This window comes from Canis lupus, chromosome 31, assembly GCF_011100685.1.
Source record: "Canis lupus familiaris isolate Mischka breed German Shepherd chromosome 31, alternate assembly UU_Cfam_GSD_1.0, whole genome shotgun sequence".
NCBI lineage: Eukaryota > Metazoa > Chordata > Mammalia > Carnivora > Canidae > Canis > Canis lupus.
Window position 1 is genome coordinate 15134074 of NC_049252.1, and position 13870 is coordinate 15147943.

At 33.7% G+C, this 13870-nt stretch overlaps 1 protein-coding gene and 1 non-coding gene across 2 annotated transcripts in view; both read right to left on the reverse strand.

The window, feature by feature from the left end:
• TMPRSS15 (transmembrane serine protease 15) overlaps positions 1–13870 on the reverse strand; it is a 118053-nt gene that overhangs the window by 84703 nt on the left and 19480 nt on the right. The window contains exons 6-7 of the mRNA XM_038581118.1: positions 11133–11264; positions 4429–4537 (exon numbers count right to left, since the gene is read on the reverse strand). Of these exons, the coding sequence (XP_038437046.1) occupies positions 4429–4537; positions 11133–11264 (241 nt within the window). The remainder of the gene's footprint in view (positions 1–4428; positions 4538–11132; positions 11265–13870) is intronic.
• LOC119867122 lies at positions 8871–8979 on the reverse strand. The gene has a single exon (XR_005382492.1). It is a non-coding gene; the product is annotated as a U6 spliceosomal RNA (small nuclear RNA).

The following is a 13870-nucleotide window of genomic DNA, read 5'->3' on the forward strand; positions in this document are numbered from 1 at the left end:
AAAGCAAAAAATAGATTACTATACTCTTAACAGGTTGTTACAAGTCTATGCATTCTAAAATTTGAATGTATTTTCCAATTGTGATTAAAAGACACAGAGTATGAGATTGACAACTAATTTTTAAGTATATGATACAGAACTGTTAACTATAAGCACAATGTTGTACAGCAGATCTCTAGAACTTCTTCAACTTGCATGACTGAAACACTATTCTCCTTGAACAATAGATCCCCATTACATCCTCTCCTTTTCCCTGGAAACCACCATTCTACTTTCTGTCTCTATGAGTTTAAATACTTCAGATGCTTCATATAAATGGGATCATGGACTATTTGTCCTTCTGTGAAGAGCTTATTTCACTTACGCATAATGACCTCAAAGTTCATTCATGTTGTTGCATATGACAGGATTTCCTTCCTTTAATGGCTGAATAATTTCCATTATATGTATGTACCATATTTTCTTTACTTATTCATTGGTCAGTGGACATTTAGGTTGTTTGCGTCTCTTGGACATTGTGAATAATGCTGCAATGGGACTGACTGTAAGAGTGTAATATCTCTTAGAGATTCTGATTTCAACGCTTTTGGATAAATATCCAGAAATGAGATTGCTGGATTATACAGTAATTCCATTTAAAATTTTTTGAGGAGTCTCCATATTGTTTTCCATTGTGACCACATCATTTACATTCCATCAACGATGCACAGGGCACCATTTTCTCCACATCCTCACCCACATTTATCATTTTCTGTTTTTTTTTTATAATGGCCATTGTGATTTTAATTTGCATATCTTTGATGATTGTTGATGCTGAGCAACTTTTCATATGCCTGCTCATCATTTGTATGCCTTCTTTGGAGAAATATCTATTAGAGATTTTTGCTCATTTTTTGATTGGGTTGTTTTTTGCTATTCAGTGTTTAGAATTCTTTTCATATTTTGGATATTTAGGCCTTTATCAGATATATGGCTTCCAAATATTTTCTTCCATTTCATAGGTTGTCTTTTCACTCTACTGATTGTTTCCTTTGTTGTATAGAAGGTTTTTAAATGTGATATAATGCCACTTGTCTATTTTTCTTTAGTTGCCTGTGTTTTTAGAGTAATTGAAGACCAGTATTATGAAGATTTCTCCCTATTTTTTTTTTTTGCACATGTGGTATAATTGTGTGGTATATGTTTGATGTGGATCTAGTGGTTTTGTGGTATTAATTGTATACGTGTTGTTTATATGTAGGGTGAATGTGGTGTTTGTGTTATGTGAGTGTTATGTGTATGTATGTATGGGAAGAGATTTTTTCCTTAATTTCTTTTTTGGATTGTTCATTGTTATTGTATGGAAACACAACTGATTTTTTACATGGATTTTGTATTCTGTAACTTTGCTAAATTCTTTCATTTGTTGTGTGTTGATGTGTGTATAAGTGCGTGTATTTTGATGATTTTCTACATAAAAGATCTTGTGATCTATGGGCAAATAGTGGCAGCCATTTATACAAATTCTGCCTCTGTTGGTCAGTTCAAGGATGGGCGAGTGAACCTGCTAGTGAGACCCTCTAGGGACTCTGGCATCAAAGCTTTAAGAAGACAGAGGACAAAGAAATGAAGCAGGCTTCAGCGGTGATTTCTGTTTTTTCTAACTAAAATATTGGCATCTTTGGGCAGAAATCTAGTGAGTTATTCTTCATGTGATATTTTTAAGCTACGAAACCAAAGGACACAAGAGAAGCTCCTTAGGAACTTTAATTTTCAGGATTCTTTTGCTTTTTAAAAAATATAATGTCAAATGTAGAAGAGAGAAACTAATGAATACTGTTTTCTATTTCTTCTGATTCAGAAAAGCCAACTTACTTGCAATAAAATGTCATCATTTATAAATATGACTAATTAAAAATATAATATCTGTGTTTTATAATATTAGGCATGGTTATCTTATGTCTTTTTGAAGGGAATGGATATTTTACTAAATATAATTTATGCATATTGCATTTTTGTATCAATAGCTAATCTCTTTAGAGCCTACTCTTTTGATATCTTAATATGGGGCTAAGCTCGTTACATTCACTCCTTCATTTAATAATTACTTTGGCTTCTGAATTTAGAGATCTTTAACTCTATGAATGAATACATTTTGGGTCAAAGAGATTTAGTTATTTGCCTGAGAACACACATTTTGGATCTATAGAGTGTAGATTTGAACTCATACAGTGTCCAGTGCTTACATTCTTACTATTTTAGACTCTGTTAAATGTAGTTTTAATTCCAAGGATGGGCTTATCTAGCCCAAATATGGTTTAATTGCACTTTAGACATTTCTCCACTATTTAAACAGTCTTCAAATCTTGAAGGAAACATTATCTTTACCCCTACTTTGATCACCATTAGGAGAAACAAGTTATCAAGGACAATGCATCACTATTGTAGTAATCAGTTTTAAGAAGAAAACATACTTAGGTCATTTATATGATTAATTAGATCATACTTTCATCTTGAAGTACTGTGTTTAGGGTAATATTTGGATTATTTGGTTTTACAAATCATTTCTGTATTACTGGTGAATTTAATTAATATAGTGTGATTATTACATAAATGACACTACTATTATGGCAAAAGTTTGTTGTGTCCTGCTTATAAATTCTTCTATAAATTTGACCTAGCTTTATTAAGCAGTAGATTTAACAATTAAATTATTTTTATTTGCTATTGATGAAATTCCAAATATTGAAAGAAGTAATTTAGAATTCATGTTCTTTCCATTTTCAGATGAAGTAATTTAAGATTTTTCTAAAGCTTTCAGCTGACATTTTAAGTAAGGAATAGACTGTTTTTCATTTTACTTATGAACAATGCGAATAGCCATTTATAAATGCTTCTTTTTAATTTTTTTAAAAGATTTTATTTACTTATTCATAGAGACAGAGAGAGAGATTGGCAGAGACACAGGCAGAGGGAGAAGCAGGCATCATACAGAGAGCCTGACATGGGACTCGATCCAGAGTCTCCAGGATCACGCCCTCAGCTGCAGGCGGCGCGAAACCGCTGCGCCACCGGGGCTGCCCTGCTTCTTTTTAAATTTGATGTGATATTGGAAATAATACACCTCCAAATCGTTGAATTCTTCACTTGACAAGTGAGCTACCATTTTTAATACAAAATCTTGTCTTTGGCACACAAGTAACATATTGTCTAGAGCATGAAAACTTAACTTACATGTGGTTGAGCGCCAAAATAGAAATTATTTAAAGAGAACAGGATGTTCTTCTTTCCCTGAATAATGTCAAGTAAATGTGTTTAGAACAATAATCCCTTCATATCCCACCTCATCTCTGGGATGTCTCCACAAATAAACAACACTGTGCATCTTTATGGGACCATTTCTATCATATGGTTGGAAAGAACTTGTTTGACACTGCCTTATAACCTTCTTTAATCAGGTGTTGTCTTGATTTCCCTGGTTTTCTAGTGAATCATCAGAATGATTAAAACTATCATATAGTGGGTTGGATTGGAAAACCATAATCCCATCCAGTTGTTAAGAGAAATGGACTAACTAAAATGTCATTTACCACAGAGTATTCCATAGAATATTTATTCTATATGTTCTATGGAGGAAAATGATTAGTTACTTAAGATGATTTTTTTCTTTTTTTGAGATTTATACTCCTTTTTAACTTATTTGAAACCATGACAAGTCCTGTACTTAAAAAATAAAAAAAAAAGTTGTGATGAGTTTATTTCAGTATTACTTTTATTTATTTAAGTACCAATAATTTTCCTTTGGAATATGGGGGAGGAACATCAGGTACTACTCCTGTGTGAAAAAGGCTTTAGATAAACATCAAGATTTATCAACCTTCAGCAGCTTGATTATTTGGATCATCACAATAATTGAATTAGTGAATTGAATTAAGAGCTTGAAGATCAAATACATGGTAACTGATTTAGTGTTATTCAAGATATGGCAAAAAAGAATGTGTATAGAGGGTGTCCCCAGCTCTTAATATGCTATGACCAAATCACATCAGAGGAGATTTTCACACAGATGCTGGCATAATGAGAAAGGAACTCCCCTGTGGCCAGAATGCAAGTGATGGGGAATATTATATCTTGTAATATACAGATAGGTATAAATATGTGCTGTTCACCTTGGCAACACTTCATCTGTGCCAGTCATAGGGGGAAAAATTTGCTGCAGAGCCCAACGGTGGCCCCATTTATTAGACAGTATTATCAATAGGACAGAACACCTTTTTATAGGTGAAGAGTGAGAGAGAAACTTCTTGGACAAGTTATCAGTTGGGAAGACTTTGCTTCATAACCAGTGAAAATGATAGTTAAACTACAGACTACTGAAGGTGGTAGGAGTTACTGTATCAGAGAAAGATGTTATGACTTAATAATAGGGAATAGAAGATGATATATTACCGTATAATCCACTGGCAAACAACACTTGATTTAGAAGGCTTTGGGTAATGAGCAGCCTGGAAGGACCCAGAAGATCCAGTCAACAAAAATTTTCCGTCACAAGCTGTGGCTGTGAAAAACATGGGAATTGATGTTAGACAAAAAACAATCTCAGAAAGTTTTCTCAAATGAAATGGGATTTGCATTGGCTAATGAACACCGAACATTCATAACTGGATCTGTATGAGGCCATTGTACAAAACTGAAATGATCAAATGGGAGTAGATCATCTCTCATGTTTAAAGTCGACTCTTATTTTCAAATACCTGTACATAACCCTTCATAGATTCCTTTAGAAAGACATTGTATTTCTAATACTCATACCTAAGCTGCATTCTTAGTATTTTTTTCATATTTTTAAGGAAATAAATGAATGTATTTGAATTATAAACTTCCAATTCAGACAAATGGCTACTATTTTTTGTCTTATTTCCCCTATTAAATACAGTAAAGGTGAATTTCAAATATGTGCATTACATGCTATGTCCTCCGGAAAATGATCAGAACATGGCCAGGCAAATGATATGTGTGGTGCCAGTGGCCTATAGTGAATTCCATCATCCAAACTATTCCACCATCTTTTAAGCTTCTTGCTTCTTTTGTAGGAATTAGCTAGCTTCTTTTAATATTCCTGAATATGTCTTTTTGCTTTTCTTGATTACTCAGTTTGCTCTTTTAATTCTTTTTTTTTTAATTTAATTTTATTTATTTATGATAAGCACACAGTGAGAGAGAGAGGCAGAGACATAGGTAGATGGAGAAGCAGGCTCCATGCACTGGGAGCCCGACGTGGGATTCGATCCCAGGTCTCCAGGATCGCGCCCTGGGCCAAAGGCAGGCGCCAAACCGCTGCGCCACTCAGGGATCCCCTCTTTTAATTCTTGTAGCATATTTACTTCATATATTTCTCTTTAATGTCATGTATTATTAGTTGTCTTTAACGTATATCTGAATCATTTCCAAATAGTTTAAAATCTTACCGAGGGTATTAACCTGGAGCCATGCCTCACTAGTTTTTGTGTCCCCGTTACAGTTACTATGTATATTATGTGTTAAAAAAAACACTTTATTTTCACAATCTTTGATTTTTCTTAGATTTTCTATATACTTAGTTACTTGATTCTCTTGACACCATATTATAAGATAACTACTCCTAGAATGTGTCCTTTTCCTCTTGGTAGGTCGTTCATTCCTTGTAGACCAGAAGCACTGATTGAGGGTAGGGAGATTAAAGAAATTTTTAACATTACATTACTGCTTTTGAAATCTGAGAGCTAGAATAAGCTAATCCTAAATGGATGGATGGAAAATTTCATGTAACATCATACAACATTCTGTCAAGTTATAAAATACAAGCTATTATATGACATCAGCTATTTTATGTGGACAAAAGAAAAAGTTGAAAAGTAAATATATAGAAATCTTTGTAAAATTCTTTTGGTGTTGGTTGGCATTTTCCTATTTTTGGTATTTTTAAAAAAGCATAAGAAATCACTTTGTGGTTGTGAGACTGTAAAATTGTGAACTGTAAGATTCAAGTTTATTTAAAAATAGTGACTTAGGAATTTATTATGACTGAATAGTGTGATTCTCAGCAGAAGACAAAAAACAAAACAACAGATAAATAACAACAAAAACTGAAAACAGAAAAGAAAATCCAAGCCAAAGGATTAAGCACTGAAAAATCTACCACAGATCTGGGAAAGGAAGTGGAAAGTATCATGGCTTGTTGAGAGAACTGAATCTCCTTGTGTATAATACTTCCTTGAGCAAACAAGGACAGTTAAGGAGAAATTGTATGATTTGAAGATAAGTAGTAAAATGTGTGATTTTTTAAATGCAGAATTAAGTAATTTTCTAGTTGTAAAAAGAAATAATGTTAATCAATGTTATAAAAGTAAAAATACTGTCTGTTTATATTTTAGGTGATATATGGAATCTTTTAATCTGTGGAAAGAACATATGGACTTCAAGATTATACAAGAAAGTCCATGCTCTTGTAAATAGTTTACATCTAATGAGGTGGACCAATCAATCCTGCCAGTTATATTTTAACATAACTGCTAGCATTGATAGAATGTTCACTATGTGCAGGCTACTGTTCTGAAGTTATTATGGATGTATTAATGTAATCTCCACAACCATCTTATAAAGTTATAAGTGAGGAAAGTGAGGCACAGAGGGGTTAAGTAACTAGCAAACATTCTTCCAGCTTATTAGTGACAATTCAGAGCCAGGCCATCTTACTACTGAGCATTCAGGGCTCTACTGCCTGATACTTCAATATATAGACATATCGTGATGTTATCATCCACTCTGAAATGAAAAGCTCATGTAGGGGGTAGGGGAGAATGTGTGTATAGAATTGTAAATAAAAGAAAAAACAGGAAATTAAAAAAAGATTTTATTCATTTATTTGAGATGAGGGGGAAGGGGAGGGATAGAGGGAGAGGGAGAAACAGACTCCCTGCTGAGCAGGGAGCTGACTCAGGGCTGGATCCCAGGACCCTGAGATCATGACCTGAGCCAAAGGCAGACACTTAACCAACTGAGCCACCCAGATGCCCCAAGAAACAGGAAATTATAAAATTCTGTCATTTTTGTTGTTCTTAAAATTAGAATAGATCACATTTGCGATAGCATTCTACAACAAATAGGAGAAAGCTAAAAGAATAGAATTAAAGGGAACAAACCAAGACTGGTTTAAGAATTTATAAAGCCAATTTGCAAATCTGATAACTTTCAGTAATTCTTCACTTCTTCACACCCATTCACTATATCTTTTGGGGGGAAGTATCAACAGGTCTGTGTTTTCCAAAAACTTGAGTTATGTCCCTGATGGCAGGATTGTTGTAGGTTTTCCCAGTCCCTTGTGGGCACTCACTAGGCTGCACTTCCATAAATGGGGCCAGGTGTCTGATCCTGGCCATTAAACTATTATGGAAGTAACTGTGTTTATTTCCAGATGTGATTTCTAAAAAGACCTTCTATGATATTCTTCCCTTGTCTGTCAGTGGGTTGCAAAGGATGCAAAGCACTAGGGACAGTGAAGGAGGTGGCATCCTGAATGCCTACACAAAGCGTGGCCCTTTGCCCTCTTCCTTGGACCATGACATGATAAGTAAACTGTTATTGTCTTAAATTGATAAGATTGTTTACCATAGTATTTAGCCTATCCTAAAAAGTATGATCAATTTTTCCAGTTGTCTATGGAGTTGCTGAGTTTTAGTGGGAATGAATAATCTGCATGTCAAGTTTTGCTCTAAAGGGCCATTGGGGAATTCTTGCATGTGAGGATAAAAGGATTTTTAAGAAGAATATTCCTGAAGGCATTTAAAATAAAATTACAATGGTATTGAACTACTTACAATAGCATAGCTCAGAATGCCAAAATTATTATTTCAAGATACAGCCCCTTGTTCTAGGGGCTTTCTCATACATTCTTTCATTTAATATCAGGATGTTTTTGGAGAACCTAATTTTGCACAAGACAATGAAGCAGGATAGCCTTTCAGAAAGATAGACCTAACCTAGGCATGGATAAGTAGGATTACTTAGTGTCCAAGATTAAACTTTTTAGATTACATAGTGTTTTACAGTCCAGCATGAGAAAAAATCCTGAATGGGAGATAAATGAGCCTGTCAAATAATATCAGGCATTTACTGAGCTCTCTGAAATGTTGCCTGTATTGGGAGAGGATTCCTTAAAGTGACGCTCTTAGAACCTACTGGGAGCTCCCTCTGCTGGCTGAATATTTACTAGTTGTATGTTTGCTTAGGTTCTTAAATTCTCAAGGATACATAAAACAAACATGATCTATGCCCATCCACCAAGGTCTAGTGTGCACATAGAGGCATGCAAACAATCTAAAGAGATAGTTGACAACTTCCAAATAGGTCTTAACATTGGTCTAAAGGCTGTGAGTCAGCATCTTTCCTTCTCATAGGTCAGCTAAAGTGAACTTTCCTGCTGACGCCATTCTAATCAGAAGAGAAAAACAATTTAAAGAAGTCTTCGTTCAGCTATCGTCAGCTATAAGTTGCATAAAACCTAAATAACTAAAGGCTAAAAAAGGAAGCTATGTGAGGAAGTCAACATTAATGGGACTCTATTAATAACACACTAGAATTAGAGCTCACAGCTGGAGAAGAAAGAGAGAGAGAGAGAGCACAAGGGTCAATTTCATATAGAAAAAAATACTTTTAAATTAATTTTTTTTGTGAATTTAGATTAATGGATACAAGTTTTCATGTAGAAATTATGCTACCAGAAGTTCAAATTCAAGTCGAAGGGAAGTGTACTGGGCTTTTGGGCTCACCATCACTAATGGTGAATGATGAATAAAACAAATTATAGGCCTGAATCCTAGCTGGATAAAGACAGATTACTTGATGGAGTTGTCCACATTTATTTACAAGGCTTTAAATTTATTTTCATCCTTGCGCAGGGGCCATGCTAATCTTCTCGTTGTATCGTTCCAATTTTAGTATATGTGCTGCCGAGGCAAGCACTAAATTTATTTTCAAAGATAAATACGATGCTAATTTTAAAATACAAATAATGAAGAGAACCAAGAAAAATGAAAGGTGAGGATCTAGAGACTCAAGAAATTTCGTGACATGGATGATTAGTTGAGAGTAAGTTTCTTTTTTTTTTTTAAGATTTATGTATTTATTTATTCATGACAGAGAGAGAGAGAGAGAAAGAGAGAGACAGAGAGAGAAGTAGGCTCCATGCAGGGAGCCCAATGCGGGACTCGATCCGGGGACCCCAGGATCACACCCTGGGCCAAAGGCAGGTGCTAAACCGCTGAGCTACCTAGGGATCCCTGAGACTAAGTTTCAATTAACACAAAACTCCATGATATTGAAAACTAAAAATGCAATTTGATTGTGTCTTTAAAGCAAATTTAAAGAATGAATTCAGTTCGAATACTGAGGCTTATGCCGTTAGTCCATGCTCACTCAGAAAAAGAATTCATGGCCTTATGACTTATTTTAGGACAAACTACTACATTTAGATGATACTTCTATGGTTATTTTTGGAAATGCACTGATATGACTTTACCATGAACATTATTAACTTCATGACAGTAAAGACCAAATAATAGGTATGGTACATTTTCTGATTGTTCAATTCACCTTGCATACCCTCCTCCCCCTTCAAGTTTATCGATAATCTTTATATAGGCTGAAAGCTATGTGTCTAGCTTTGGCATACATTTTTCTTCTTGAAATATTAAGCAACATCACCCTTATTACCTCATGATGGCACACTTGTATCATGTTCTCCCTGAAAAGGTTTTGGAAACTGCCTGAAAACCATAGCTAAAAAGAATGTTGCTTTCTTCTTCTTTGAGTAACTTAGTTATATAAAATAGATTAAAAAATATTCTGTAGCCTGCACTTTCTTCCAATATGCTCTGAGTGCACTTCAAAGTATTTAGTTAAACTTTGAAGGTTTGAATTTTATCAAAGAACATTTGAATTGGGATTACTTAGTAGAAGCCTCTTTAGTCAAGTTGCCTTTTTTTGAGTTGGTCCTGGAAAACAGGCCGACTGCCTGTCTTTTTAAGTACCAAGTGGTTAGGTAACTTACTAAGCTGTGGTTGTTATTGGAGCATTCATCTTCAATTAATATCAAGCAAGAAGAACAAAGTGCAGCAAAAATAGAAGAGCAAAGTGTAGCAAATTGTGACTATAACCTTTATTCATTTCAGGAACTGACTGTGCTGCTGTCAGTTTTAAGATCGATCATAAACCACGCCAAAAATTTGTTTAACTCATGCTTAATGTTTAATTCTTTAAGAACAAATTTTCTTTAAGAATAACAAATTATAAGCTCGTTATTCAAATAGTTATTCACCTTGTTTATCAATCTATATTTATAGTCTTGTGATAATCTTTCATATATATGTTACCCAACTATAAAATAAAGTAAGTCAAAGAGTAAAGATATTTAAATCACTTAAAGTCATGTTTGGCTAGAGTACTACTTAAGTGTGAAATAATAATAACAATAATTAATAATAATATTAACACTTAAACAGATGCCAAAATTTACAAATAAAGAATGGATTATTTTATTCATAAGACAAGATTTTATTTATAACTGGTTTCTATTATTCATAGAACTGCAACTCAAATATACCTTTTTGCCTATTTGTTGCCTCTATGTCAAAAGGCAAATAAATGCAACAATCAAAATTAAAGAGTGGCAATTACAGAGTGAGGGGTCACTGAAATGGCAAAAAGAGATTGATATTATTGATATTATAGTATAATGAAACATGAAAGAGCATTGAAATTCATAATAGTTTGGAATAGTTTAATAAGGCATGAAAAAAATAACATTCTCTTACCTCACTTTTAATGGACATTAAAGACAGCATTCTTTCCATAGCCATCAAATAGAATTCCTCTTAATTAATTAATGCTTAATATTGTATAATATGGTTCAGGAAAACATTAATATAATTAATTTTTAGGTTCTGTATTACATTATAATCATGAGTATTGAGATATCTCATTCTCCAGTAGTTTCTGGTATCTGAGGTGTGTGTGTGTGTGTGTGTGTGTGTGTGTGTGTGTGTGTCTGTGTGTATACACAGTGAGGGAGGGGATGAAAGGCAGTGGGGAGAGAAAATGTGGGGGGCATTACATACCACAAGTGTTGTTGTCTTCATCAGAACCATCTGGACAGTTTAATTCTCCATCACAAAATAAATCAATTGCTATACACGTTAGAGCATCAGCACAAGGACTTGAATCAGGCGGACATTCTATAGAGACATTTCCTTTAGAAAAATAAAAGACAGAATTTATAAGTTTCTTGCATAGTAAATTTAATTTCCAACCATATGTACAATGTTTGGATATTTATGATGTATTGTCATTTAGGTCTTTTCTTACAAACGTATATTTCAATTTCCAATGTAAAACTTTATTTCATTTAATTAATTAGTCACTTGTAAAAGTTTAGAATTTCAAATTTTGAAAAGAAGATATATATTGCTCAGAGATGTTAAATATGAATGTTTACTTTGTTGATTTTAACCTTGATAAATCAATACTACAGTTTGGACATTTGGCTTCTAATGTTTACACATTGTAGGACTATTTACATGTGTTATGTGGGGCAATTTATTGGAATCTTTCTCACATCATCTGCAGTATCCAGTAACCACTTCATTTATTTATAAACTTATTACTGGAAATATGGGGGCTGAAGTCAAAGTTTGCTTTCTGTAGAGCAAAATTTGTCAGCAAAAGTCATTTTATAGTAGAATAAATCACTTAAAATTTCCAGTGCCTGGCTACATTGAGCAGTGGACAAACCCAATCGCTATTTCCATTCAGTATTTCTTTGCTTCTTGGGTCAGAAATTCTTAGTGGGAAAGATGCAAACATTCTCCTGGAGACTTCTATGCCATACTTGGACCAGAATCTGATCAATTTTCTCTTTTTAGCCTGTCTTGTCCTTCATCTGCTGCTCTCTTCCATGTGCCTACCTACAGTGATGCACCAAGAAACACATTTTACTTCTAGAAATTAACTTGGAAAATTTAAGTGTGGGTTTTTTAAAAATGGCATATTCTGCACTGCACTGCCATCTGCTGGAGCTTAAAAATATATTTGATTCTGAAATTTCTCCTTATGCTCAATGAAATTAATTGGGAAAATAAAAGTGCTTGTGTCAGTTAATCTACTAAGGTAATACCTAATTAGGAGCATCTATGGACAGGGTTTCTGGGCATATAGTCAACTAAGTTAGATTTTTATAATTGGTTCTAATTAAAATGGATATAAACCATTGGGAAAATCATAGATCACCTAATATTTAAAATAGGACATGATAAAGATCAGAGCCATTTCTAAAGGACAGGCCACACCATTTAAGATAATTAAAGTGGTAAAACTGGTACTGAATAGACCCAAAAGCATATTACAGCTGTTGATATATATGAAATATTTATCCAGAGTCCTTAATCATTGAATCTCTAATCCATTGAAGGTATAGTGTTGATAGTATTCCATAAATGCTTGCTAAATAAATAACAAAAAAATTATGCTACAAAATCTATGTCTAGTTTTAACAGCAGTTAATAGAATTCTAAATATTCAACATTTAAATGATTTGGAGATATAGCAAGGAATATGTATAATTTTGCCCATTGTAATGCTTCTCATGGGAACTGCACTTCATGATGCTTCACATGTCTATCTGTTGCCCTACTGAACTCTACAGATTGAACCTCAAAACCACACTAGAAGAATGTACCAATTGGGATCTTTTGATCTTATTAATGATTATTCACTCCACAATTGTTTATTATCTATTTATTTGTGTCAAACATTTTTAAGGAATGGAGATAAAAGGATGAATAAGACAAAGACCTCTATTCTCATGAAGCCTGGAGTTTAGTGAAAGACTGGTTCATTACCATTTTTTTTTAAGAAGTATAAAAAAGTGCTATGAGAACACCAAGGACTGGACAATTAGTTTTCTTTTGAGTCAAAAATTGAAAACATCTTCTTATAAACTAGATTTTGAAGGATGCTTAGAAATGTACCAGGAAGAGAGAGAGGGATGTATGGAACTCATATATAGTGATGTGACAAGAGCACATTCATATACAGAAAGCAGATGAGTATAACTTATCTGGATGGTAGGATGTTTGTAAAGGCAATGGCAGGAAGTGAGTTTGGTGTCAAGTGTAGGAGAATTTTTTATTTTTGTAAAATGTTAGAAATATTTTTTTCTATAGGCAATGGCATTAAAAGTTTTTATATATGTGTGTGGTATGATCAGCCCATGTTTTGTGAAGGCAACTTTGGGACCAAGTGGAGAATCACGTAGAATAAGGAGAAAAGCTAAGAAGCTATTTTTACGATTAAACTGGAAGTGAATAAGGATTGAACTCTCACTAGTTTTTACTAGTGGATAAGGGTTGGAATTTCAACTGCTAAAGGAGATGGGGCATGGACTCAATTGCTATTTTACCAATATAATAGATAAATTTTAGTGACTAGATGTGTCCCTGACCAAGAGGATGGAAAGGGGGATTCATGATGCCCATGCTTTTGGAGCGGGCAGTGGAATTTATTCATGGTAATTAATCATGATAGTAGGTATAAGAGGAACCCCTAGTGGAATTAGAAAATGACTCTAACTTGAAGCATTTCTATTTATTTATTTATTTATTTATTTATTTATTTATTTATTTATTTATTTAGTTTTAGTTGTAATATTTTGATTTAAAGTTGGAAATACTAGGTACTACAGTTTGGGTTGTACTTTATTCTTTCAGACTATTTCATAAACACTCCTCAGCTACCTTAGTCCATGAAGAAAGAGAAGTTCTCCATATTGAAACCGGTATGGAAAATATAAATGTAATTG